Source organism: Vespula pensylvanica, chromosome 9 (assembly GCF_014466175.1).
Source record: "Vespula pensylvanica isolate Volc-1 chromosome 9, ASM1446617v1, whole genome shotgun sequence".
Lineage (NCBI taxonomy): Eukaryota > Metazoa > Arthropoda > Insecta > Hymenoptera > Vespidae > Vespula > Vespula pensylvanica.
In genome coordinates, this window is record NC_057693.1 from 8,237,639 (window position 1) to 8,265,151 (window position 27,513).

General features: G+C 34.1%; 3 protein-coding genes across 9 annotated transcripts; all 3 read left to right on the forward strand.

Moving 5' to 3' along the window:
- Positions 1–812: 812 nt before the first annotated feature.
- Positions 813–10,777, forward strand: LOC122631798 (putative fatty acyl-CoA reductase CG5065). The gene is made up of 4 exons (XM_043817900.1): positions 813–997; positions 4,493–4,972; positions 7,156–7,383; positions 10,278–10,777. The coding sequence occupies exons 1-4, from the start codon at positions 813–815 to the stop codon at positions 10,594–10,596; spliced, it is 1,212 nt and encodes a 403-aa protein (XP_043673835.1). The 3' UTR covers positions 10,597–10,777.
- Positions 10,778–12,903: 2,126 nt separating this feature from the next.
- On the forward strand, positions 12,904–14,925 carry LOC122631764 (FGFR1 oncogene partner 2 homolog). 3 transcript variants are annotated; one of them, XR_006327762.1, is made up of 5 exons: positions 12,904–13,083; positions 13,509–13,643; positions 13,730–13,981; positions 14,062–14,416; positions 14,511–14,925. XR_006327762.1 is itself a non-coding variant. In XM_043817838.1 (4 exons), exons 1-4 carry the CDS (start codon positions 13,069–13,071, stop codon positions 14,281–14,283), a joined length of 624 nt encoding a protein of 207 aa, XP_043673773.1. In that variant the 5' UTR covers positions 12,904–13,068; the 3' UTR covers positions 14,284–14,925. The 3 variants fall into 3 exon arrangements, 2 of the variants coding, with proteins under 2 accessions (XP_043673773.1, XP_043673775.1); XM_043817838.1 differs by having other exon boundaries at positions 14,062–14,925; XM_043817840.1 differs by lacking the exon at positions 12,904–13,083 and adding an exon at positions 13,090–13,260 and having other exon boundaries at positions 14,062–14,925.
- Positions 14,926–22,476: 7,551 nt separating this feature from the next.
- Positions 22,477–26,913, forward strand: LOC122631762 (protein tramtrack, beta isoform-like). Of its 5 annotated transcripts, XM_043817837.1 has the most exons (5): positions 23,137–23,344; positions 23,377–23,436; positions 24,411–24,983; positions 25,339–25,818; positions 25,956–26,913. In XM_043817837.1, the coding sequence occupies exons 3-5, from the start codon at positions 24,473–24,475 to the stop codon at positions 26,570–26,572; spliced, it is 1,608 nt and encodes a 535-aa protein (XP_043673772.1). In that variant the 5' UTR covers positions 23,137–23,344; positions 23,377–23,436; positions 24,411–24,472; the 3' UTR covers positions 26,573–26,913. The 5 variants fall into 5 exon arrangements, with proteins under 5 accessions (XP_043673768.1, XP_043673772.1, XP_043673771.1 ...); XM_043817833.1 differs by lacking the exons at positions 23,137–23,344; positions 23,377–23,436 and adding an exon at positions 22,477–22,604; XM_043817836.1 differs by lacking the exon at positions 23,137–23,344 and having other exon boundaries at positions 23,359–23,436; positions 25,983–26,913.
- Positions 26,914–27,513: the final 600 nt, after the last annotated feature.

The window sequence follows — 27,513 nt, forward strand, 5'->3', positions numbered from 1 at the left end:
AATCTCTCGCTATTTCTATCAAAACGTTTTCAAGTTCAAGATAACGTTGTTTTCTTATGTTATCTATCCTTTATTTAAATTTATCAGACGTATATCTTGATTAGAAATTTGCATTTAAAGGAACTGATAATCTAATGCGCAAGAAGTCTACAATAGGGACAAAGTGATTCGAAGCTGATCTTTATAACCGGAATAAAATCAATGAAATATAAGAAAAGATTACGTCCTTTTATCTGGAACAATTGAAAGAAATAAAACATTAATAAAGATAATAAGTAACACTAACAAGAAAGTATACTAAAGAGATATGAATCTATAAAAAAAAAAAAAAGAATATAACAAAAGAAAAAAAATTAGATAACAGGTACAAAAATAGATTACAAATAGAAAATTTGTTAATGCTCAAGTGGAAAATTAAAGAAAGATGCATAATAGTATGATAATAAAATGTCAATAAAAATAATGTCTAACACTAAAGACATTTCTTCTCTGTATTTAGGGATTAGAAATTAGAATACAATGAACAGAAAATTGATTAATAGCATAGTGGAAAATTACAATACTATGCATGACCTCTTTAATAAATTTCTTTCTCTTTCTCTCTTTCTTTCTATTTTAATTCTATTAATTGTTTCTCTCCCCCCCCCCTCCTCTCTCTCTCTCTCTTTCCTTCAAGATATGTAGAGTATCACGTTTTAGTCTGGAAAAAACTTTCTAACGACTACGATTGTAGATAAAATCACACATAAGCATATGTGTTAGAGAATTCGAAAGTCAGTTACTATACTCGCAAGTCCTCTCAGTCAACGAACATGTCTCTTCGCGAGTGGTACGCAAATCGTGAAATACTGTTAACCGGGGTGACCAGTGAATTGGGCCAAAATCTTCTCGAGAAAATACTTCGTACCTTTCCAGACGTCAAAGTTAATCTTATTGTGAGAACGCGAAATAATCTTACCAAGGATGATCGAGTTAAGAAGATCTTCGGATCACCTGGGTACTTTAAAACGGATTCTTTTCGTCAAAAACCCATCGCGCGAAGTTTCGAAGGGAAATTCTAAGAATAAGATTCTCTTAAAAAAAAGAAAGAGAGAGAGAGAGAGAGAAAAAGAAAGATGTGCTAATCCGTAAAAAAAAGAAAATGATATTGTGTACAAATATTTAAATAAAAATAAAAAATACATTATTTACGTAGATTATACTACGTATCGGTGCCTCTTTATAAAGAATTTTTTTTTTTTTTTATTTTCATTCATGCGCGATAAAATTAGCGTGTTAAAAACAAACAAGAAAGAAAAAGAAAAAGACAAGCGAAGAAAACGACGAATGTTCTAAAAAATCATAAAAGAAAATTAAGGACACGATACTTAACAAATTCTAGTTTCATTCAATTTCTTTTGAGTAATACAATAATATATCTTTTTCATTGTTCGTCATACACACACACACACGCGCGCGCGCACGCACACATATATATATATATAAAATATATATATATACGTTCACGCATATGCATCAACGTATATATCTTATATACACATATACACATCATATATACATATGAACACGTACTGACGTTCGCGATAAGCATAATTCCGGTCGTAAGAAAATAAGTCCTTTCAATATTGATCGTTTATTTGCACGTACGTACGGACGATGATAACGAAAACAATGCAACGAACGGTCGACGTTGAAGTTCCATTGTTTTCCCGTTCTTTCGCATCTTCATACGTTATGGCTTCATTCTTTTTTTCATTCGTCGAGAGCCACATGTATTCTCTCTCTTTCTTTCTCACACATCAATCGATTCGTTTCTCGATATCGAATATGGAAATAAACGTGTAAATATTTGTCTGTACTGTGCTACGTCCAGTCTTCTTTCATCTCTGCTACCCCTCTCTTCTCTTTCTCAACCCTTTTCCCTTTGCAGTTCATCGTCAGCTACCTCCTCCTTCTTCTCCTCCTCCTCCTTCTTCTTCATCACCACCCTCTTATCCATATTCTAAAACATAAAAAAAGAAAAAGGATTTAATTTTCGTCCTCGTTTATTTTCCACACCAGGGAGAAAGAAACTCGCGCCATTTTTCATAATTTTTGACAGGGAAAATCGATCTCCGATGTTTCACGAAACGTGCAAACGATCTATCTCTATCGCAATAGAAAAGAAGGAAATTCTCTCGATACGTTGACCAATTTTTTTTTCTCACTTGGTTTTTTTTTTCCTTTATTTATTTTCTTTTTCCTCGCTCCGTCCTCTTGACCCCGCTCACATCACCCTTCTACCCCCTGCCTCTTTCCATCCCCATTTGCCCCTTACTTCCTTTACACTGTTTCCAGAGTCACGTCATTGAACGTGCTAGGGAAAAAAGGAGAGAGATAAACGTCCCTAACGCGAGAAGCTGATCGTTCGTTTAGTTCGCTGAACGATGAAAGGAGAAAAAAAAGAAAAAGAGAAAAAAAACAAAAAAAGGAAACTTCCAATTCATTTATCCATTTACTCATAAACGATCTCAACGCGATAAAATTGTGACTTTGCACACATATGCACTATGCAATATGTATGCCAATGTGTATTCTTTTATTTTCTTTTTTATTTATTTATTTATTTATTTCTTTTTTTTTTTCGTTTCATTTCTTTCGCCATAAAATTAATTGTCCGTTCAGAATCGAGGATTAATGTTTCCGAAATTTATTAAATTAAATTGTAAATTTATGTTACAAGTTGTTTACATTATATATACACATATATATTTTTTTTTTATCCGAATTGAATTTTTTTTTTTTTTTTTTTTCTTTAATTTGTTTCCTCGCCACACAAAGTTATTAATTAATTCTTCATTTATTCTTCATACATCCGAAGATTAATGTTTCCTAAATTTAAGTTGTACTGTAAAATTTTGCATTACAGCTGTATCATTCTTTTGATCATAATTAAAATTCTTTTGTTTTCGATCTTTTTTCTTCTCGTTGCCATAAAATCATATCCGAAAGATTAATGTGTTTGTTGGATTTAAGTTATATTACAAATTTTACATTATAACTACATATATCAAATTTATTTGCCATAATTAAAATTCTTTTTTCCTTTCCACCATATCAGGAGATTAATGTCTTTTAAATTTAATTTATATACCAACTACGAATTTTACATGGTATAAATTCTTTCCTTTCTCTTTTCTCTTTCTCTCCTTTTTCTTCTTTTTTTTTCAATTACAAATGATTAAATGATTTTCGCTCGAGTACAAATATATATATATATATATATATATATATATATATAAAAGAAATAAATTATTGTATACTTATCGTTAGTACGGAAACTATAAACAACCTGACAAGTTATCTCGCATACTAATCGTCCGATAGTTGAATCGTCATTACCATTATCGTTCGAATGACATCAGTGATAAACAACCATCATTTCGTAACAAAAAAAAAAAAAAAGAAAACCTTTAGACGTTCACAAATGTGTTGGAAGAATTAATGGAAAGGGGTAGGAGTATATTTGATGCTACTTGAGATCGAAACAGGCACGAATATCTATACACCCCCTACAAACACACACGCACCCATACATATATATATAAATTAGATTGCTATATTGCGAATACGTATATGTGTATATGTATATATATATATGTATATGTATATACGTACGTGATCGTTCATCGTAACGAGCCAGGTGGAATCGTGAAACACGTGAAGCGAGACTCACTGCTCTACTAAACACACCCGGAAGCGTTCTCTCTCTTTCTCTCTCTCCCTCCCTCCCTCCCTCCCTCCCTCCCTCTCTCACCCATCCCCTCTCTCTCTCTCTCTCTCTTTCCCTCTCTTTCTCTCGGTCTCACTAATCTCAGATTTATTTTCATTAACACGTTCACGTTCTCGCACTTTGAGATAATTATGAACTGCTTTCTCGCCTGAATTTCGTCCTTTTCCACGTATTCCTCAGTGCCCTTTTACTTTATTTATTTATTTACTTTTTCTTTTTTTGTTTTCCTTTTTTCATTTTTCTACTTCCATTCGTTTAATTTCTCACATATCTTATAAAATGTCATAAATATACCTCTATACTTCTGCAATTTTATTTAATATAAAAAAATTTCCAAATGCATTTACTATACTTAATTTAACGTAATAATACATCTCACAGTCATAAATGATGCATAAAGAGATTTCGATTTTGATTCGACGAAAATTTATATTAGTATGTTTTATCCATTCGATCTTATTTCATAAGAAACACAAAAATGTCAAAGTGCGTACGTCATAATTATGATTATTTCGAAATTAAAAAAAAGAAACCGGACGATAATGTGCTTGAAATTAGAGTTAACTGAAATACTTAAAATTTGTTTCCAGAAAAAAAAAAAAAAAAGAAAAATTATCGCTCTACTAATAACACAATGAAGTAAACTTTAATATAATAACGAATAACATATATAAATGCATATGTAAATACATAAAAGATATTTTTATCTACATGAAACAGATACGAGAGACTACGAGAAGAGGATCCTGATGCTATTTCAAGGGTAACAGTTTACGAAGGTAATTTGATTTATGACGATCTTGGGATAACTAGCGAAGAGAGGGAAAGAATGAAGAAGAAGGTTAGCATAGTTTTTCATGCTACTGGTCCGCACGACGCGGTATTTCAATTTTCGGAAGAATTGCCAAAATTAGAGACATTAGCAGCTGCATCGACCATCTTTAGGCACAAAGGACGGATCAACGAATGTTTACAAAACGAACATATACCAAATATACCACTCGCACTGATACGCGTAGCCCTTCTTGGGCCACCACTTCAAGAACCAATGCAAGGTCACGTCGAAGAAGTCAAAGGAACAACCGCACTTATGGTTGGTGCTGGATACATCCTAGGTGATGCTCAAAAATCTGCTGAATTAACACCCATCGATATCGCCAGCAACACGCTGATTGCAGCTGCTTGGGAAAGAGCTCAACGGTAATAAATATTAAATTGTCTGTTTTTATCTATATCTTTGATTTCTTTTTTCTTTTTTCTTTTTTCTTTTCTTTTTTGTGAATGAAAGAAATTTTGGCAAGAGACTTGTAAATTATTTGCATGTGCGTGCGCGCGTGTATTATTTATACATACATGAAAGAAAAAAGAGAGAGAGGATGAAACATTAGGATGATTCATTTATGCTCGTGTTAAACGAATTCTTTCTATGTATGAGTTTTTTATTTCCTTCTATTTAATTTTTTCCCATCCCAAAAAAAATTATATTACACTAGTAACTGTAGAATCATAAAGTGTATAATATTATATAATACATATAACTTGTGAATGAAATAAAAAATGTCCAGAATGTAACATCTTTTGTATTATTAAATTCACAAGATATATATATATATATATATATATATATATATATATATATATATTTATACACATGCATGCAATTGAGAGTTAATTTATTCAAATATCACGTGTTGAAAAGCCGCCTCAGATTTTTTGTTTCTTCTTTTCTTTCTTTAAATTTTTCTATAAAAATTAATAAAATTACAATAAAGTTAATAAATGTCATATAATTTCAATGCATGTGTTGTTTTACGATTACGATAATTACGGTTGTTTTTTTCTTTTCCTCTTCCTGAATATTTAACATTATTATTCTAAATAAGAATTCGTTGATATAAAAAGAAAAAAAGGAACGAATAAAAAGAAGAAAAAAGAAAAAAGAAATCGTATTTAGGGGAAAAAAAAAAAATATTCGGATCGGAAATAATCGAAAGGAATCCTTTATATACGTTTCCGATTATAAACGTTTAATTTCGCGAAATGATGTTCCCCTCGAGTTAAACCCGAGTAAAGGCATCGAAGGGAGCGAATTGCGGCGTTATTTAAATCATCATTTTCCAGATATTAATTAAATGCTTCTCGCCGAGCTAACCACCACTATCGCATTAACGATTTTACACGTACACTTACACATACATATCCATACATACATACATACATACATACATACATACATATATACATGTACATATATGTATGTATGTATATTTGTCGAGAGATAGACTGTAGAAATGGCTAACAGTAGGAGCGTTTTTCAACGTAATTTATCGAAAATCGAACAAACATGGAATTCCGTTGAAACGACATGAACCTACTACCCTTTAAGCTTTTATTTAAGTCGTCGTAGAAACGAACGAACGAACGAACGAACGAAAGAACGAACGAACGAACGAACGAACGAGCGAGGACGACGGCAGCAATCGAAAAGAAACGAAGTAGAGACGAAGGCTGAGCCAGAGTTTTACTGGCTCTCAGGACTAAAAACCTTACGTTTGCTAGCAATTTCAACCTGTAGGTCTTGTACATACCATCTCTCTCTCTCTCTCTCTCTCTAAAGTATTTCCGAGCGACTGAACCTCGCATAAGCTGATTGCATTCGACCTCTAAAAGAGATATCTCTAGAACCCTATATGTACTTAGGTATTTCCTTTTAAAGCCGTATGAGACTAACGTTACTAGACGACGACGAAGGAACGGAAACTAATCGCACGAACGAAAAATTCCCGAGTAACCGATATCATCCCTCACCCAAAATAGAAAGAGAGAGGGAGAAGAGAACTTTGCTATTTCTATCCTGCGAAAAGCCATTTAACGCGTCAGCTTTTTGTCGAACGTTTTTACGAATTTAAAAGAAGAAAAAAAGATAGAGAGGAATGTTAAAAAAAAAAAAAGAAAAAGAAAGAAAAGCGCACAAAAAAAAAAGCAAAATAAAAAAAAAATTGAAAAAGGGATAGAGACAAAAAAGTCGATACGTGTAGCTACTATCGTGATTTTTTTTCTTCGATCAATTTAATCAACGAGTTTCGATTATTCGCACGAAATTTCACGAAAATAGCTTCGAAGAGGGATAAATAATCGTGATAATAAATATTTTTCATAACAATCTATTCATCTGATCTAATCTAATAATGATAATAATAATAATAATAATAATAATAATAATAATAACATTAATGCAATATCATCTTAATAATTTGTTAATCAGATTTTCACAGCCGATGATTATTAAATATTCCATTAAAATTAATTCTTAGATATCTATATTGGTAAATATCTAGTTACTTGTAATGAATCTTTTTATGTAATTTTTTTTTTTTTTCTAGACCAAAAGACGTCGGTGCTGTTGTGTACAATACTGCGACGATCGGTTGCACATGGGGTGACCTTATTGAGAAAGGTCAACGGGCTACTAAAAAGTTCCCATACCCAACGTTTGGAATTCGTGGAATAACAACTATCGCATGGCTACATTGGACAGTAGTACTTTTTCTTGAATGGTTACCATCGATTTTGTGCGACACGATTGTCGGACTATGTAACGGAAAGCAAAGGTACGAAAGTATATATGTGTGTAACGTAATCGCGATGTTTTTAACTATATCGTTCGCCAGCCTTCGGACTCCTTTGAAGCTCACTCGTGGAGAAAGCTTTTGATATGCACCTGTTCGAGCGTTTGATGTACCACTAAAATGAGAAGGAGAGAGAGAGAGAGAGAGAGAGAGAGAGAAAATAAAAAAAAAGTATTTAAATGCTCTTCCTCCCTTCATCTTTTTTAATATCAGGATATATAGTATATCACTTTTAATCGATCTAATTTTATTAATATCAATAACAAGATTTCATGTAAAATTTTGTTTTTAATTTTGATCCATCGTATATACGTAAGTAACACAGCAGCATGCGTTTTATGTATTAAAGAAAAAAAAACTAAAAAAAAAAAAGAGAGAGAGAGAGAGAGAAAAGATAGAATTTAAACGTTGTTTTCTTCTTATCGTATACAATATACATGTTAACATACAGAGTGCCCTATTGGAATCGATCAAATTTGAATTGATTTAATTAATGATACTGTCAGAATATATCAATTATACAGGATGTTGCGGAATAATTATTTTTTACTTTTCAAATACGATCGAGTCCATGTAATTAAATACTTCTTCGTAATAAAGTAGTTTTCATATCGAAATAATACGACGAAAGTAAAAACTTTTAATTGACTTTATTATCGATAATGGTACAACATATTTCGAGTTAAATCTTTGAAATTATTCAAATGAAATAACATTTTCGAAATCATTAGATTGAAACCATTGGACGTTTCTCAGATATGATTACAATGGATTTTTCTATCTGGTATCATGTTAAATCAATCGTTTATAAAACGTACGTATAATCGATAGTAAAATTATTCTTGTTTTCGATGATATTCGTAAATCTTTCGCAAATATATATTTCAAACAATTCGTTCTTCGATCATGCTTCATTAATTTGTAACCGTTTAGAATTGAACGAAAAGAATTGCATTCGATTACATTCACTTAATAATTCTTTCAAGGACAACTACTTTCTTTCGTAGGAAAAAATATTTAATTACATGCAATTTATCAATTATTCTGCAAATTAAAAATAGTTATTCCGAAACGTAGACCGTAAATGTATATCTATTATGGTACTTTGAATATTCTCTGACATTTTCGAAAAGGTCAAAGTTGAAAATTTCGTTATTTCCACGATTTCGCGATTAAAGCAGAGCCACGAACAATCTTCTCTGAACGATCCAATATCCTTGACATTATTCTCGAGGGTAAAATTTTCCAACAAACGCAAGTATCTTAAGATGATTAAGGTGGATTTTCAATCGACAGAAAAATTTACCAAACATCTCTCTCTCTCTCTCTCTCTCTCTCTCCCTCTTTTTCTTAATAAAAATACAATGTTTACATATAATTAAGTAATAAAAAAGCAAAACAAAAATAATCACAATTTCGTTAACACGGATTGTTCGATATAAGATATTGGATAGATAAGATTACTAAGAAAAAGAAATAATAATACAAAATTATTCATGAGTATTGAAAATTAGGCATTGGCGTATAAAAAATATTTTGAAAATTTACGAATAACTATACCTATAACAATGCCGACTAGTACGTACGAAATGGGAAGCAAGGAAAAAGAAATATCGAAGCGGAAGAAGGGAACTCGTTTCTCGATGGAAAAGAACTACCTATTTCACTCTCATTCTCTCTCTCTCTCTCTCTCTTTCTCTCTCTCTCTCTCTCTCTCTCTCTCTCTCTCTCTCTCTCTCTCTCTCTCTTGGTTGCTCATAAAGCTGGTGTTGCCGCAACGAGAAAAGTTTTTCAAAAAAATCTCTTTTGAGGGTAGACAAAAAAAAAACAACTCGAATTTTCATCGTCACACAGACACACCCACATCTACACCCACACGCACGTACGCGCACACATCCACATACGCGAGGATATACACACAAACAAATATTCTCTTCTTCTCGAAAACACGTATTTTCGTTTTCGCTCGTCTATCGAAGAAGAGTGGAAGGATATCGGATAAGAAATGCCGTTCAATGAGACGCCTCTCAGGATGGACGAGAAGGACCATTCGCGAAATAGAATCCCTTAAGAGGAAACGGAAAAATGTAGAAAAATTTTCTCTTAAGAGGGAAGAATAGGAGAGTTCGGTAGCGTTGAAATTTTTTCGAGTGAGTCCGTTACGATATAGAATAGAACAGAATAGAAGAGAACAGAACAGAACAGAACAGAATAGAATAGAATGAAACTCGTAGAGAAGAGAAATTCGTAGGGAAGTCACGGTACTACTACGTTCGGACAAGTATACGCGTGATGTAATAAGCGAAATGAGCTACTAACCGCTCTGATAATGGATGTAACCGAGAAAGTGCAACACCGAGAGAGAGCCGCCGAGAGCCAATGGATGGATGCGGCAAAACGGCTTTCTAACTTTCGCGTGTACTCCTGTATACAGGATCGATCGATAATAGCGAGTAGTATAGGAGAGAGAGAAAGAGAGAGGGAGAGAAACAGAGAGAAGGAAAGGTGGGGGAGAGAAAGAGAGAGAGATAAGGACAGATAGGTATAGATAGATAGATAAACTTGTTTTATTGTATCAGATCTTGAAAACTTTTCTAAAGACGGGAATATACGACGTCAACAATAAGATTAGCTGCGACAACAACAACGACAATAATATTAGTTATAACAATAATAGTAATAATAATAATCCATTTTTGAGAAGAGACTTAATATAGATAGAAAAATATAGCCACTATAATCGCTTATCGGATTAATAGAAAATTCATTAGAAATGATATGACATAAACAATGGATTGTTATTAATATATTATATTGTTTTTAATATATTATGATAAAAATTCTATTGATATAGAATTGGATTCTTTTGTTCGTAGGATTGTGAAAGAACACGAGAAAATACGTAGAGCCTTGAAATCCGTCGAGTCGATCGCATGGAGGTCCTGGTCAGCCGAGAGAAATCGCATATATGTTTTGCACCAACGTCTCAGCACTGAGGACCAACAAACGTTTCCACTTATCGTCAATGCCGACATTGAGAATTACATCCTTTCTACAGCAGCCTCGACGAGAAAACATTGCGTCGACGAAAGCATTCTTTCTCTCGTTCGAAATATTCGACTTTTCTTTATCATTTTCCTTACACTTTTCTTTTCTTATATCTTCATTTACGTAAATTTTTTACTAGACCATTAGACATTCTACTTTTCTTTTTCTTTTTCTTTTCTTTCTTTTTTTTTTTTTTTTTTTTTTTTTTTTAATTAGATATCCATCGAAAAATCTGTGAATTAATGTCATTGTAAAGAAGAAGATAAAACAAAAAGTTGCAGAATTATTCGATACCATCTTAAAAATTTCATTAATAACAACGCAACGAAGAACAAAGTACTTGCCCTCTCATATATTCAATATAAGAGAACCTTACTTTCTAATATTTAATACCTATCTGTTTGTTCTTAACGACGAGAAAAAAACCAAGAAAAGAATTAAATAAAAGACTTCGAAAAAACTTCTACTCGGCCATTTATTTTCATCCGCGTCGCCACGCAGTTTCATTTCCTTTTACCAAATCCAACTTGGCTTCGCCTTCTTTGAAATTTTTCTACGATACGTGTTTCTTCTTTGGCGAAATGCCACATACTCTCTCTCTCTCTCTCTCTCTCTCTCTATATATATATATATATATATATATATATATATATATACACACATACACACACAGATATATAGAAAGGAACATGCATGCATATATAACAATGTACAAGAGGAAGAGGAACATAATTATTATCAAGGATTCTGAAGGAACTCCCGAAGCTCCCGACCACCACTTTACATACGAAATTCCATCCGAAATGGTAAATTAATTGCTTCGGCAAGCGTTCCTTGTCCTCGACAAAGCTACGACCTGTACGGCCTTAGTAAGCTAGAAACGTTCAATGTCTAGGATCAAGTGGTGTAACATCGCGAATAGCTGCGAGTTGTCTCGTTTTATCTCCCCCTTCTCTCGCCAACCCCTCACCACCCACCGTTCCATCCACTTCCTCTTTCCATCCTCCTTTAATTAACGACAGTGCTTTATAAGACTCTTTCGAGGCTGGACAGTTTCGACTTTAAACGGTTAATCACTTTCAGTCTCAGAGAAACAGAAAATAGGCCAGTGTGTTAATATGATTAAACGACGACGTTTCTAGATGTAATTATTGATGGTTTTTAATCGAAGGAGGATGAAAGAAAAAAAGAAAGAAAGAAAAAAAAAATGGACACCGAATTACTGCCTTATATTAATAGAATTATTATTTCTATAAATTTATCTTTTATTTTATACTCGTTATATCGAAAATATCATCGTTCTTTCGTAGAATAAAATTTGTTTTTACAAATATTTTTCAATTATCCTTTTTTTTATTGCTTCTTTTTTCTCTTTCTTTTTTTTTTTTTTTTTTTTTTGTATTCCTTAATTCAATGATCAATAAGGATGAACCAGCGTAAAGTTTTGGAATATTACGTTGTTACAATCCCATTGAAAAAGTTTATAAAATCCCATGAGAGTCATCTTAGTTGCTAACAACATGGTCTAACGTTAAGTCTAAGCAGCTTTCGCGAAACAAGCCGCGTATGATTGGAACGCGTCGCCGCTAATCTACGACGGTTTGCCCTGCTTAGCTAAAGCTTTTTAGCAAGCTCTTCTTCTTTCGTTATCCCGTCGTAGCGCGAAACCACTGAAGACCAACTAGTACCGAGAAGAAAGAAAAGAAAAAAGAAAGAGAGAGAGAGAAGAGTGAAAAAGAGAGACTCGAGTAGCTTGAAAACCTGTACGGCACCTTAATTGCAAATCCTTCTTTACGACGACACTCCGACCACATTCGGTTGCTCACGTCTCTAACGAGTAGCTCGCTTTTGAAAAAGCTTCAAAAGCTTTCACCCTCTCTCGCTTTCTCTCTCTCTCTCTCTCTCTCTCTCTCTGTTTCTTTTTTTGGAGCAAATGATGAATGCTTTTCTACGTTTGACTAATGTAAATATAAGTAGATAAAAACATCGAATATAATTGAAGTGTATTTATAAAATTAAATATCTAACGAATACGACAAGTACTTTTATAGAATATTTTAAATTCTACCGTATTAATAAATGATAAATCAAAGAAATAGAGAAATTGATATCGAGCAAATTCATGAATCGCCAAAAAGATTTTCTTCGATCCGCTATGTGAAGGATTATTAAAATTAATAAATAAATGTTAAATGTGTATGATAAATAAAAATTGATTTTTATGGGAGTGATATTACCGATAGTGAATATCAAAGGAAACAGACGATTCTATCACGAGAGGTTGATAATAAAAAATTGACTATTTTACCGATTGTCGATAACATAGAAACTTCCTACTAGAACCAAGTAAAACTGATCGTTGATAATAAATATGGTATTGTAGATTTCTTTTTTATCTAGTGATAATTTTCTAACGTGAACATAATGAAATTGAAAATAAAGTCATAAATATATTACTTTTCAAATGTGATCAGTAAACCTAATAGAAATATTTTACATTAGTTTAGATCAATAGACATATGGGTTCGATAAAGAATATCGATTAAAATTGTAAAATCGCAATGTATAACTGTTTCAATAAATGTGCATAATATATGTAGAGGGATACGTGTCGCACGTATGCATCAACCTAAAGTGAGTGTGAGAAACATACGTTCGAATAGGTTTAATATTTAATACGGAAGTTAAATATCAAAACATATTGGATCTGTAGAACATATGTCATTGTAGAATTAATTTCACACGCTTCACCGTCGATCTTAAAATTGTGTCAACAAACGACTGCAAGTTAAAAAAAAAAATAATATTAAGGTGAAAAATTCTTTTAAATGTAAACATTAGTTTTTCATAAACATTCAGCAGGTTTTAATTTTGTATTACTTACAGTGCATAGAACCATTTAGTCTATTATATACCATACTCTATTCAAATATACAATTGATCATAATTTCTCATGCTTTCACTTTAGGTTATTAATTATATTCAATAGAACTTTTATAAAATATTTCTAAGAAATTGTAATACAAGTGCAAGTTAAATGAAATGTTGATCCCTTTCAGATGTCATTAACAGTTCAGCAAATCATATTGGATGCTAAGAAATTAGTAATAAGAATATCAGATCATGAAAATGCTGCGGATAATTTAATAAGCGACATGGAATCTGTACATAGTCAGATTGATAATATGAAACAGGTAATGACTGTTTTAGTAATTATCATGCATTTTTATAAATTAATAATGTAATGCGACGTTTTTATCGCTTGCTTTTATACTTGCAGTATCAAGAAGCGGTTGACATTTTAAACACAGAAGCAAAACAAACACCACACGTGCAGCTTATTACCGGCATCCAACGTGAAAATAGACATTTACTTGAAATTCATGCTGAAAATAAAGAGTTAAGAAATGCTTTAGAAGATCATCAAAATGCGCTTGAATTAATAATGTCCAAATATAGGCAACAAATAGCTTCTCTGATGCGTCTGAGTAAAACAGATTCTTCATCTTTGCATAATACAAAATATGCTAACGTAAGTAGAAGAAAATGCAATTGTTTTCATATTTTCCATATTTTTTTTGCAACAAGAATACATATATATTCTCAATGTAGATAATTACAAGGCAAGCAGAAAAAATTAACGAAATGGCAGCTGTAATGAAAACAGCAGCATCTTTAGACGAAGAAAAAGAATGCAAAGAAATGGAAGCATTTCATTGCTTGAAGAAAGAGAACGACGGTTTACGGGAAGTCCTTAATATTGCTAACAAATTTGGTTCTTTGAGTAAAGACATTTCGGTTGAAAATAAGACAATACAAACGGATCCGTTATAACTTATAAATTCTAGATCTTTTGTAAACAGATTGCACAGTATTCTCATTTTATACTACAAATTACAACCATATAGCATAAATACAGTATATATAATTCAGGTGGCAAAAGCAATAGAAAACTATATGTACAAAAGTTAGTTTCTATATCTTCTTTGTTATAAAAAATAATAATAATAATAATATATAAGATTTGTTAATGATGATAATAACATATTTTTCGGGATCAGAAATACAAACTTCCTTATAAAGCAGTAGCGAATTCAAGAAAGGAACGAACGAACGAAAGCATTTATACGAACAAAGAGGCTCAAAATATTCACTATTTTCTCAAATATAAATCAACCGCATCCCATCGTCGCTGCAACAAAGATAAATGATCTTTAATCTTGAGAAACGTACCTAATTTGTTTTTATATACATATATATCCGAATAGAATAATTTTCGATTGAAATAATTTCTTCGATACGTATTCGAATAATGTATAAATCGAATAAACATAAGCTGTATTTATAATAGCACGTGTGTAGTAAACATCTTGTGTAAGAACTTTCGATATAATTATTTAATACTCCGTAAAAGAGTGATTACGTTGTCGTGTATGGTAGGAATGTAAAAACTGTATAAAATTATGTTCTCTCGAATTCTTACATTGTATTATCCGTTATCAAAAACCCTAAACCTTAACTAAGGTCAATCCACATCTTGCCACGCCCAAAGCGTCTACGTTTGAGTGCTCTCGTATGAGAATACCCATAAGAGCATTGAGTATTATTAACTATATCACCTGTAACGGTATATCGAAGGAAATAAACTCATTAAGAATATTTCTTACTTATACCATAGTTTAGCACACGAAAAGGAAATGAGACCTTAGAAAAGGGAAAGCAATTTAGTTAGCAATTAGAAAGTAAGCAAATAGAGAGAAAGTTATATTTCTAGCAGAACAATTTTTTCAGAAAATAGGACATGGAAATAGTACCGTTTGTAAGTCGTTCGTCGAAAATTATCATATACGCAAACGGGAACGAAATTTTCCTAAGAAAAAAAGGAAAACTAAATAAATAAATAAACAGAAAAGAAAAACGATTACAAAAAAAAAAGGGAACAAAGAAAAAAGAAAACTCGTCGTTCTGAGAAAAAAGAAATGTTGGAAGGAGTGAAAACTTCTTTAGCAATTTACTAAGAAAATGTATTTAGAAGAACAGATTTAAGGAATATATGAGAAACATTAGACGATCCCCTAACTGCAGAAGGACTAGAAGTTTGTGTAGATCGAGTCGAGCTAGGTCGTTACCCACACAATTTTCTATGTGAGAATACACGTTCGACATATACATGTGTATATATGTATATACACACGCGCGTATATGTGACTAGGGAAAGAAAGAGAAAGAGAGAGAGAAAAAAAAACCCTCGGAAAGATTTGAACACGACCTCGAGGCCCGGACTCCGGCCTCGACGGTGCACAATTTAGCCGTCTATGCGTGCGCTGTTCTAGGCAACGTTGGATAGCCCTACTCTTCAAGGTCGTCCTCCCTCTGTCCCTTAGCCCTTAGCCCCGTTTTATGTTCCCTTCGATGAACGCAAAGGGGTTTTTATAATAGCGTGTCCTTGGAATCGACAATGCCTCAAGCGTTTCCTGCATGGCACCTGTTATTCTTACTCGGCCTTTACCGTACCTCTTTCATTTAACCTCTTCCTCTTATTATCATTCTTTTTTCCCTTCTCATTCTTATTCTTTCTAAATTTCGCACCTACTTAAACAATCGTTTCATGAAAGAAAAAAGAAAACGAAAGATATAAAGTTCAATGACACGTTCGAGAACCTCTTTCTCCTTTCGTGATTAATAATAGCATTAGAATATGACGAAACCTAACCTATAAAATCTATTTCGTTGTATGCATCATTCATTTCGTAGGTATGCAATTAGTTTGCTGAGGAATTTCTTATTTCTTCTTCTTGTTTTTTTTTTTTTTTTAATTATTATTATTATTGTTGTTGTTGTTGTTGTTATACTTTTTTTAGTTTTTAATCGAGAAGAATACAAAAAAAAAGAAAGAACGAAAGAGAAAGAAAATTTATCGTTTAGGATAAGCTATAAGCTCAACATACATATCGCAGTTATCGAATAACGGGAGAATTCTAATTGGATGCGTTCGGCAGGCCGGGTATAAGAGGCGAGGGAGTGACGGAGAGAGACGACGGTTCGTTGGCCGAAAAAGTCGTTGAACGAGAACACTCGGGCCCGGTGCATCGACCACCAAAGTTGTGTCGAAGAGCACGGGGTCTGCGAAGTACAAAACTATAACCTCCATATTTTTATACCATGCGTGCTCTGCTCCTACGGAAGCGATAAGAGAAGTTCACTGAAATCTTTGATATATATCTTGAAAAAGAAAATATTTTCATTTTTTTCTTTCTTTTTTATTCCCCCTTTTTTTTCCTCTTTTTTTCTATTTTTAATATTCTCTTCCTCTTCCTAAACGATCGTGCGATTGGCAAAAGTAACCTCATTTTTTTATCTCTTTCTTTCTTTACCTTTTTCATCGAACGCAAAATATTTTAACATTGATGATAAACGTAACGAAGAATAGGAATTAATTTCTGAATTGGAAATTACAAATTGGAATCATTTTTCTTTTCTTTTTTCTCTTTATTTGTAAACGATTATCGGAAACCATCGGAAGAGGAAATATATATGTATGTATTTATATATTCGTTTTCTTCAAGAAAAAAACATGGCTGCGATGAAAGAAAAAAAGAAAATGACGATCGTATGTGTAGTGTCGCATGCATGGCATGCATATCCACATGATAAAGCCGGGGAACGAGGCTCTCCCTCTCTCTCTCTCTTTCTCTCTCTTTCTTTTTGTCTGTCTCTGTCTGTTTCTGTCTCTTTTCGTTCGTGTGATGCAGTTTTAGAAAATCATGCATACATGTGGCAACATCGCGTCATGGACTGGCATTCCACGTGATCAGGACCGGTTTGCGGGTTGCCGACCCACTAACAGTCGTCTAATGCAGATAAACCAATGCCTTATAAGTAGGCTACGCATCGCTTATTTTTTATTGCGACTTAGGAAGCAGTTCCTTTTCTCTCTCTTTCTCTCTCTCTTTCTTTCTGTTTCTTTTTCTCTCTCTTTCCCCTCCCTCTTCCTCTCTCTTCGAGCAACACCACGACCCTTCGTCGTCTTCGTAGTTCAGAAAATGGAAAAAAAAAAGAACAGAAAAAAGAAAAAGATAAACAGAAAATAAAATAATATAAAATAAAATAAAAAAAAAAAAAAGAAAGAAAGAAAAGATAAAAAAGAAAAAATCATGGTCGAATTAATGATACAAACGTATTTCTATCTCGTTAAAGATCTTTACGAAAATGTTAATTAATTCTATTTTTTAGCATATTCAAGCTATAAATTTCAAATACATAAATAAAGATACAAATTATTTCTATCCGTTCTATTATATAACGTGAAGCAGGTGTACAGATGTGTGCGTGTGTGTGTGTACGTGCGTGAATATAACTACCACGTACGAATAAGTTGCACAACAAATTAATGGAACCGAACAACAACGAAATACAGATAGAGAAATATCCCAAGACATCATTGGACCTTTTCGAGCTTTAAAAAGCTTTAAAGTGTGCATACATAATAATTACACTTGGCAATAGACATAGACCAGACAAGGGACGGTATCCACCGAGCTAAAGATCTTTTCCTATTGTTCGAGCAACAATATATCAGCAGGTAGATGATCATCGATCGGGTCTCGGTACGGTCAATGTCCTTGTGAAATCACAAAAGGCACCACGATTTTCCCTCTTATGTGGCATAGATCCTACGCAGGTACTGCTATGTATATATATATGTGTGTGTGTATATATATATGTATATATGTATGTACGTATATATAGATATACAAGTATGCATATCCTAGAGGGAGACGCACCTTTCGCTTCTACCAAAAGTTTACGTTGCCTACGGCGGTTTTCGAAGGAACCCCAAAAGCCAAAACTTACGATACACGTGGTCCCAAGTCTCCAGACTCGAGAGGAACCTGTTTCCTGCGAAGCATTTTTTGTCTTCCCTTCCTGCTTTTACAACCTAATAAAACTGCAACGAACTTTTCCTAAACATTTTTCTTTTTTCTTTTTTTTTTTTTCGAGGATATATATGTATACCAATGTAGAAGTTAAAATTAAAGAATTGTCAACAATTTATTTGCTATTGCATGATTATTTTATTCTATCATAAATCTTAAATTTACGTTTAGAAAGATGACTAATCAATGTATTTATATAATTGAAAATATAAATACATGTACATATATATATATATGTATATAATCTTTTTTCTTTTTTGTGAATAGATGACAAATACATTCATCTTTTCTAATGTCTAAAGTTTGGCAACGTAGGCATTTCAAAGGTCGAACTAACGATTGTGCCATGCTTGCTTAGTTATCACAAGTAATTATCTGAAAATCGCAAATCGATTGGGGAATATTACTCATAGAATCCATAGTGAAAGTTTACTTTCGATTTATGCCGTAAAAGAAAAGATTAGAATCGTTAGATGACGAAGCTCTTTTAATGTTTATATATAATCCCATGATTACGTTTCCTGTGCTAAATGTTTTTTTTTTTTCTTTTGGAATAGAAAGATTTATTGCAGTAATCTTAGAATCTAAAGAATTCCTTTTAAAGTAATTATAGGATCTACGGAAGTTACTTTAGAAAGAAAAGCAATATATATGATTATGGATAAGTATATAGACATTTATAAAATTCTTCGAATTGACATGATTTTCTTTCTGTAAAAAGAGATATATGTGTATATATATATATACACACGCACACGCACACACATACATATATATATGCAATCGTGAAAAACACGTTATCGATGCCCCCTTTAAACAAACATTCAATACCCCCACCCTCTGTCATTGCTTGCTTGCGATAGATAGCGAACGTTAGAAAAGTAGTCGTTGACCTTATCATGTAAAACTTCTCCACGTTTTTCATCATTGTAAATGAAAGAAAGATTTTCGACTTTACAGACTATCATTAACAAATAATAATTACATCAATATAAAAGAAAAAGTAATATTACTCAGATAGAAAGTGTTAGATTACTCAGATAATAAATTATAATTTTCGATATTAATCCTTGATTAATATCGAAAAGAAAGAGAGAGATAGTCGTGAAGAAGAAAATGCTATGTTTTAAAGAAACAGAAATATTTAAACAAGTGTGTGAAACAGCAGCAATGGCTAAACAATTTCCCGTACGGATGATATTTATATTACTTTATCATCGTTCCTTTTACGATTTCCAGAACTATGCAAGATAAGGAAGACACACGAAATCTTGGGAAACTTTTAAGTGCGAAACTAATCAAACAAAGCGTTTAGAATCGTATCGACTATTCTCTTTCTACCGCATGAAAAATAACATATTTACGAGATTTTTAAACGAAAACAGGATAGAACGAAACCAAATAAAACAACATAGATAAGAAAGGACAAATATAGATAAATAAAAGAAAGGAAAGAAAAAATTATATATTAATAATTTATATATATATATATATATATACCATGAGAAACAAATATATATATACATCATGAGCCTATCCCAAAGGAACACTGTTTTCTCACGATACTCGAGAGCGACAAGAAGACCCAGCTCCGGATGGCAAAGGACGCACGTACGAGATACGCATACGAACGTGGATAGTCCCATCAGGACTACGGGAGCCGACGAGCTAGGCATAGCTAGAAATCGTGTTAGGAGAGCCATGATGCACTCTAAGAACCCATAGCGAATGCCTTCGTTGATATAACTTGCTAAAGAAAAAAAAGAAATCAAAAGATAGAGAGAGATAGAGAGAAAGAGTGAAAGAGGCACACATCTCACGAACTTGAACGCATTAAAAAATAACAATTTAGATTATATAATAAAAAGTTGAAGGAATTTTTTGATATAATCCTCCCTCTCTCTTTTCTTTTTTCTTTTTGTAAGTATGCTACGATTATTACAATGTTTTTATATATAATCATATTTTTTGCTTAATTTCTTTCATACATACTATATTTATATATAGTTTCGGAAAGGGGAAAAACCAGGGAATGTATATATTGGCTAAGTTTTTTTTTCACTCTCTTCCTTTTCCAGCCATAACGCCATGGCCTTCCCACATGTTATACCATCGTGACTATTATACACACCGTGCATAGGAAAAATGACGTAGGTGTAAGTCTACAATACGCTTGCCATCCGTCTCTCTACGAATGCACGTATATATGTATTCACGTGAAAACACATATGTGTATATATATATATATATACACACACACACACATATATATATAAATATAGATATGCGAAGCACGATGATTGCGTATACGCACACATGTCAAACGATGGATGAGCACGCACGTTGCCATACCCCTAGGATATAATATGCTTTTAGAGTCGCGGGATTGGCTGATCGTAGAAACTGTGGGTAGTTTAATAGTAGTAGTAATAGTAATAGTAGTAGTAGTGATGGTGTGGTACTTTGCTGCGCCGTGCCAAGCTTCTATTCAATGGCGTAACATATCGAGTCTCTTTCTTCTTTTCTTCTTTTTTTTTCTTTTTAACACACCGAACTTAGATTTATCAAGAGAATTTTACGAGAAATTAATAATGTTAATTCATAAAAGATTATCTTGTACTACTTTTCTTTTCTTTTTCTCTTTCTCTTTTTTATTTATCGTACGAACCGAATATATTTATATCACTGTATCCTATATCATTTGCTAATAGCCGCAATAAATTTATATGAAAGGATAATAACGAGTATAAACTCTTACACGACGTACCATCGATGATCACAATTTTTCAGAAGTTTCCAAAAGAAAAGAGAAAAGAAAAAAGTATATACATAGACTTTATCCATGAACTTTAATCTAGATCCAAGAATGAAATCAAAAAAGATATAAGGGGGTTCCAAATCCAAAAGCTTTTATTCCATACAGTTACGCCAATGTTGCCACGAAACGGTCACTAGCAACCCTATAACCGGGAGGAGGAAGAAAGGAGAAAGGGCCTGATACATGAGAGAGACAGAGAGACAGAGAGAGAGAGAGAAAGCGGGAAGAAGTAGGGAAGAGGGAAAGAAGAAAGAGAAAGAAGAAGGCGAAAAAAGTGACGTGGTAGTGGCAAAGGAGAAGAAGGAGGAGGTGGAGGAGATGGAGGAGGTGAAGGAGGAAAAGAAGGAGAAGAAGGAGGTGATGGAGGAGTAGGAGGAAAAGGAGGATATGGATGAGGAGGAGAAGGAGGGAAAGAAGGATAGGAGGCACATTAAGAAGGGGAAAAAGAAGTCTAGCAGCTAGCAAACTAACGGGGCTCATAGCCAGTTCGTTCTCGTATTCGTTTATTCCTTGTTGTTCTTCTAGATAGCCCGGTGCATCATTTGTCTATTTCTTTCATTTTACATTTAGATTCAAGGAAATCTCCCTCTTCGATGAAGTCTCTCTCTTTCTTTTTCTATTTTCTTTCTCTCTCTCTCTCTCTCTCTCTCTTTCTTTTCTTTGGTTCTTTCTCTCTTTTGTATCATATATTATAATTACTTTATAAAAATATTCACGAGTATCTATTTACAATAATATTTCTACTATTGTTACTAATATCATATCGAATTTCAAATCATTTATCGTTTATAACTTATATTTATTATTTATACAAAATTTGATTGATCTAGTATCAAAAAAGGAAGAGAGAGGAATTAATACATTTGTAATGATTCTTATCTTTCCATTACTTCATTAACTTTATTTTTAATTTACCCTATCGTCATTAATTTCGTCTAAAATTTGATACCATAAAGTATCTCCCTCTTCTCTTCACACACATATATATATATATATATATATATATATATATATACACACATATATGTACATACCCCCACACCTAGTTACCAGCACCCTATCTCCCAATCCATCTATCTATCTCTATTTCTATCTACGTTCATAAGTCGCGCTGTTAGGGGGTGGTAGTGGGGACTATGAGGGGGTGACTCTCGCATTGCGTATGTTACACGTCATCGTCGAGAACGTTGCAGTTAAGATAGACAGAGAAAAAAAAGAGAGAGAGAGAGAGAGGGAAACCGAGGAAAAGGGAGGGGGAGGGAGGTGTGGCACGAAGGGTGGCCGAACTGGGAAGAAACGCTCGTGGAAAAAAATGCATACCAGCAGCGCGGCGACTCTTACGACGCAACGACACGAAGAGACTGTTACGATGGATACACATGGACAGTTTGTTTGCGTGTGTACGTGCTCGTGCGCATGCTCGTTTTTCTGACTAGTAGTAGTAATAGCAATAGTAGTGGTAGTAATAGTAGTAATGTAGTGATAGTAGTAGTGTAGTAGTATAGTAATAGTGTAGTAGAATAGTGTAGTAGTACTACGTGTCGTCAGACGAACGAGTCGGCTAGGGCGAGGTAGAGGGTCGGTGTATTGGCCAAGTAGTGGGGGGGAGGGGAAGAGGGGGAGGGGAAAGGACGAGAGTGCGAGAGAGATAGAGATAGATAGAGATAGAGCGAAAGAAGGAAGGGACACGGACTAGCCCTGCCCATATGAAAGAGAGTAAAAGAGATAGGAGATATATAGTGGTAGAAAGAAAGAGAGAAAGCTAGATTGCTTTCCATCCCCCAGAACGCATCCTACGAAAGCCGGAGCTGTGTTAGCTCTTCATCGTGGGTTCAGTCTCTCTAAATGTGGCATATCAACGTGGTTACTTATATTCGCGCTCTCGATCCAAACCGGGAAAAATTTAGGATGAAGGCGATTGTCGCAACGTGAAATTTACCGACGCTACGAACGCGTCGCGTCGTCGTCGTCGTCGTCGTCGTCGTCGTCGTCGTCGTCGTCGTCGGTCGTGTTGTCGTCGTGGTCGTGTGTCGTCGTCCGTCGTGTACCAAAATACACATACATACACACACACACATACATACATATATACGTACGTACATATATACGATCTTTCGTTCGTCGTCGTCGTCGTCGTCGTCGTCGTCGTCGTCGTCGTCGTCGTCGTCGTCGTCGTTCTCTTTACAAAGAGATTTTTTTTCTTTTACTTTAAAAATCTTGTTTGGCTGGATGGTACGTATTGTTATACGTAAAGAAGGAATGTTACGTGTATGTATATATATGTGTGTGTGTGCGTGTGCGCGTGTATGTTTACCATGTAGAAAGCACACGTAACATAAGAGGGAGGGAGGGAGGGAGAGAGAGAGGGAGAGAACCGGAAAAAATGTATGTATATATAAAAATGTATATATGTATATATTGGCATTTATTTCAAGTGACAGTGAAATATTTTTTGTGACAATTTTCAAGTGTTAATCGAATTAGTATTTTATTTACCCAGTTGTATTAATTAGTGATAGTTTTACCCTTTGAACATATGTTATTATAATATTTATTATTCGAACAGCGCGAATTCAAAAGGTCGTACGATTTTCGATTCTATTTTTACTTCGACTCAACTCGTTCGTTGCGTTGTCGTCGTCGTCTTCGTCGTCGCATAGTGTCGTCGTCGTAAGCGCGGTTTATTCAAATACTTTTTTATTTTACAAAAGATCAAGGATTTGTTTGCTTGCCGAAAGAAAAAAAGAAGAAAGTACGTAGGTGTCATGTTACCGTTTCTTATTTCGAACGGTAAAAAACTAATAAAGTCTTTCTTTGTCTATTCGTCTTATTGTGCAAACAAAGCCAACACAGTTATCGCTCGTTCATTATACATGCTTAGCTACCGAAAATGCTTTGGCGAGTGACGCAACTGCCTGACCATAGCTATTATCGTATTCGTCAGGATCATCGATAAACGGAAGGGCGATCGAAGGAACGCTGGTTTTTTTATCTTTCAAACCTACGCTTTGTTAGAGAACTGTGTTTAAATTCTAGTTTAGACACACACACTCTCTCTCTCTCTCTCTCTCTCTCTCTCTTTCTTTCTTTTTATATTTTTATATACGCGTGTTTATATAGTTAATAAAATTTATTAACAATCTCTCTTAAGTTTGACATAACGCAAGTTTCCACGTATGGATCATTATTTTGAATTTTGATAATAGAAAGATCGTGTTCGACCAGGAAGAAGACTCGCTCGTTTGATCGGTGCACATCCAAAATTAGAATGGCGAACGCGTCGCAACAGTATTGTCTCCGTTGGAACAACCACCGATCGAACTTGCTTACTGTCTTCGACGAACTACTGCAAAATGAGGCATTCACCGACGTTACCTTGGCTGTGGACGGTGGTCTCTCTGTAAAGTGCCACAAAATGGTCCTAGCAGCCTGTTCATCGTATTTCCAGACACTTTTTATCGATCTACCATGTAAACATCCGATCGTTGTACTCAAAGATGTGAAATATTGCGAGATCAAGGCGATATTAGAGTACATGTACCGTGGCGAGGTAAATGTCGCTCAGGAACAACTCGGCGGTTTATTAAAAGTTGCTGAAGTCTTAAAAGTGAAGGGTCTTGTTGAGGAAAATGGTTCGTCTCATGAACAACGAAACGAAGAACTCGAAACGTCGATGTCACCACCACCAGCGATCAGCACTAGTACAACCAACAGTATCGCGCATAGCAGTGGCCATGTTTCACCACCCCATTCAACCGGAAGCTCTTATAATCCATACGGTGAGAGATGTCTTCGAATGTAAGCGGAAAACTAAAGATGGAAAGGTCACGAGTTTATCGGCTTAGGGATTTCGAGATGAAATTATGATTTAAAGCAAAGAAAAAAAAAAAAAAAAAAAAGAAACAAAATCCATATATAATACGGGACACGTGTTGCATATCATTTGATTTGATACGATTTTTCGAATTTGAAAATATTTTGTAGTACTATTTGCAACGAAGATCTTACTGAAATTCCATGGCCTATACTTGTGAATCCTTTTTCCAAACATACATGAACTTACTAATCTTTTTTTATCATTAACGCATAAATGCATAGCATAGAGATGATAGAATTTAGATCTTTGATCAACAGGTAAATCTACGGTGCCGATCGACAGAGGATGCATGTCTTTGCCGATGTGGGCATTGTCAGGACTTCCACTTCCGCAACATGCGACTTCCAGTCATCAGGCAAACTCCCAGTCACATTCGCAACATTCCTCTATCGTGGGTACTTCTTACGACAACGGTTTCGAAACGTCATCGCCTATAAATCCAAAACGAAAAAAATATTGTACGTCAAACGTCATGATGAATCGAGACACGCCGATATTGCGAACGGTTTTGGGTCAAGGACATGCCGATAGTTCACAGAACATGACCCTTATGCCACCAGATAGTCACGATAATAACTTCCGTACTAATACCAATGGATCGTCAACTGAAAATGCTAGACGAGATAGCAGCGATCTTCCTAATTCCGAACCAGTTCATAGTCCTTACACCGATGTTTCCATGATAGACGAAGAAGACAAACAACCATCCCCTCAGCCCTATGTCGATACGAACGCAGGTATGAAACAATGTGATTAAATTATTAAAAAATTTAATAATAATAATGATAATGATAAAATGAAAAAATGTTCGAAGAAAAATATGTATTTGCTAAAAATCCTAAAAGAAATCTCGTCGCATTGATATTTCCTTTAGGTACTGACGTACCTAATCCAATTGTAGGTGTGGTTAGTTACATCACAACCCAGAAACCCGAGTGGAAACGTTACAAACAATATACACGGCACGACATCATGTCAGCTATCGAGGCAGTGAGATCGGGAATGAGTGCATTGCAAGCAGCACGAAAGTACGGTGTCCCATCGCGTACACTTTACGATAAGGTAAAAAAACTTGGTATCACGACCTCTCGACCTTTTAAGCGTGGTTCGAACGGTGCTGGAGGAGCTTGTTTTCCCTATGGGATCGGTGGAAACGCAAACGGCAGCATTTATGGTATCAACAGCAGTACTCTATCAGAAAGCGAAAATGAAAACAGCAACGCTCTATACGAGAGTTCATCCACCATTTTGGAAACGAATTATGTTAAGAGCAGAGATACCTCGACCGAACGTGAATCCAACATGGAAACTGGTCAATCTAGTCCAACTTCAGGACATCATTTGATCAAAGAGGAACAACCTCAACAAAGGAACGACGATCAGGTTGAAGACCTTTCGGTAAATCGTAAGTCGGATATACGAGTAATAATGCCACCATCGTTGATCGTCAAAGAGGAAGATGATATTTCCGATAATTCTAATCGTAACTGATGATTATCGTGAAATTAAGAATATATGACGATGCTGATGCTATTACATATAATACTATATGTAACTATATATACACATACACACAGATGTATATATATATATGTATATATATATACATCACGCATGAGGCCGATATACTCTAAAAAAAACCTTAAAAGAACAAGATAAAGTAGTACGTTAGTAAGTAAGTTAAAATGAACACTTTCAAACCTGACCAGACGTCTCCTGATCAGTTTCGAGACTCCAAAATATGAAGACCATGTTCTTACATAACGTAAAGTATTCAACAATAATTCCGAGAAAAAAAAAAACAATGTTGAAATATTTTCTTTGTTGATAAGCCGAGTTAATATTATTAGTGGCCTTACGTCTGTTATTCTCCAACAGTTTTTTGAAAGTGTTAAAAGGAGAAAAAAAAATAAGAAAATAAGCGAGAAAAAAAATAAAGGAAGAAGAATATTATAAAAATAACGTCGTAATAAGGGAAAAATGAATATGTAGTGCCGAAAACGTTATCAAAAAGACTCGACATTATATTCCTCTCGTATCTTTGACGATCTCATTGTTAAACGAGTCTTTTAACGATTGGCATCTACATATTAATTAATTATGTTTACTTTCAGCACATCGATTATCTCATTGATTGCTCAGGGAACAATTAGCTTAAGTTCTTCTCGTAAGATTATTATGATAAACGACGCTTTCGTTTTCTCTTTTTCTTTTTTTTTTGCGTGAATGCCTTAGAAAAGACATTTGCTCATAACGATTAAAATTCCGCGAGTGTCGTTTATGTATAATTAAGACTCGAGACTTAACGAGGCTAACTCGTTAATCTACAATAAGACTGAATGCGCGTCGTTGATCCAAGAGACTGAACGTTTATTTAACACATGTGTTCAAAAATTGTTAAAGGCTATTAATGCTCTTGAGATTTCTTAAAC

Excerpts from the sequence above, each read along its gene's own strand:
- LOC122631762 (XM_043817833.1), top strand. The coding sequence starts at position 24,473 with ATGGCGAACGCGTCGCAACAGTATTGTCTCCGTTGGAACAACCACCGA. Across the intron at positions 24,984-25,338 it reads AAGCTCTTATAATCCATACG|GTAAATCTACGGTGCCGATC; the intron begins GTGAGAGATGTC and ends TTTGATCAACAG. Across the intron at positions 25,819-25,955 it reads CTATGTCGATACGAACGCAG|GTACTGACGTACCTAATCCA; the intron begins GTATGAAACAAT and ends TATTTCCTTTAG.
- LOC122631764 (XM_043817838.1), top strand. Across the intron at positions 13,644-13,729 it reads AGATTGATAATATGAAACAG|TATCAAGAAGCGGTTGACAT; the intron begins GTAATGACTGTT and ends TTATACTTGCAG. Across the intron at positions 13,982-14,061 it reads ATAATACAAAATATGCTAAC|ATAATTACAAGGCAAGCAGA; the intron begins GTAAGTAGAAGA and ends TTCTCAATGTAG.
- LOC122631798 (XM_043817900.1), top strand. The coding sequence starts at position 813 with ATGTCTCTTCGCGAGTGGTACGCAAATCGTGAAATACTGTTAACCGGG. Across the intron at positions 998-4,492 it reads AAGATCTTCGGATCACCTGG|ATACGAGAGACTACGAGAAG; the intron begins GTACTTTAAAAC and ends TACATGAAACAG. Across the intron at positions 7,384-10,277 it reads CTATGTAACGGAAAGCAAAG|GATTGTGAAAGAACACGAGA; the intron begins GTACGAAAGTAT and ends TTTTGTTCGTAG.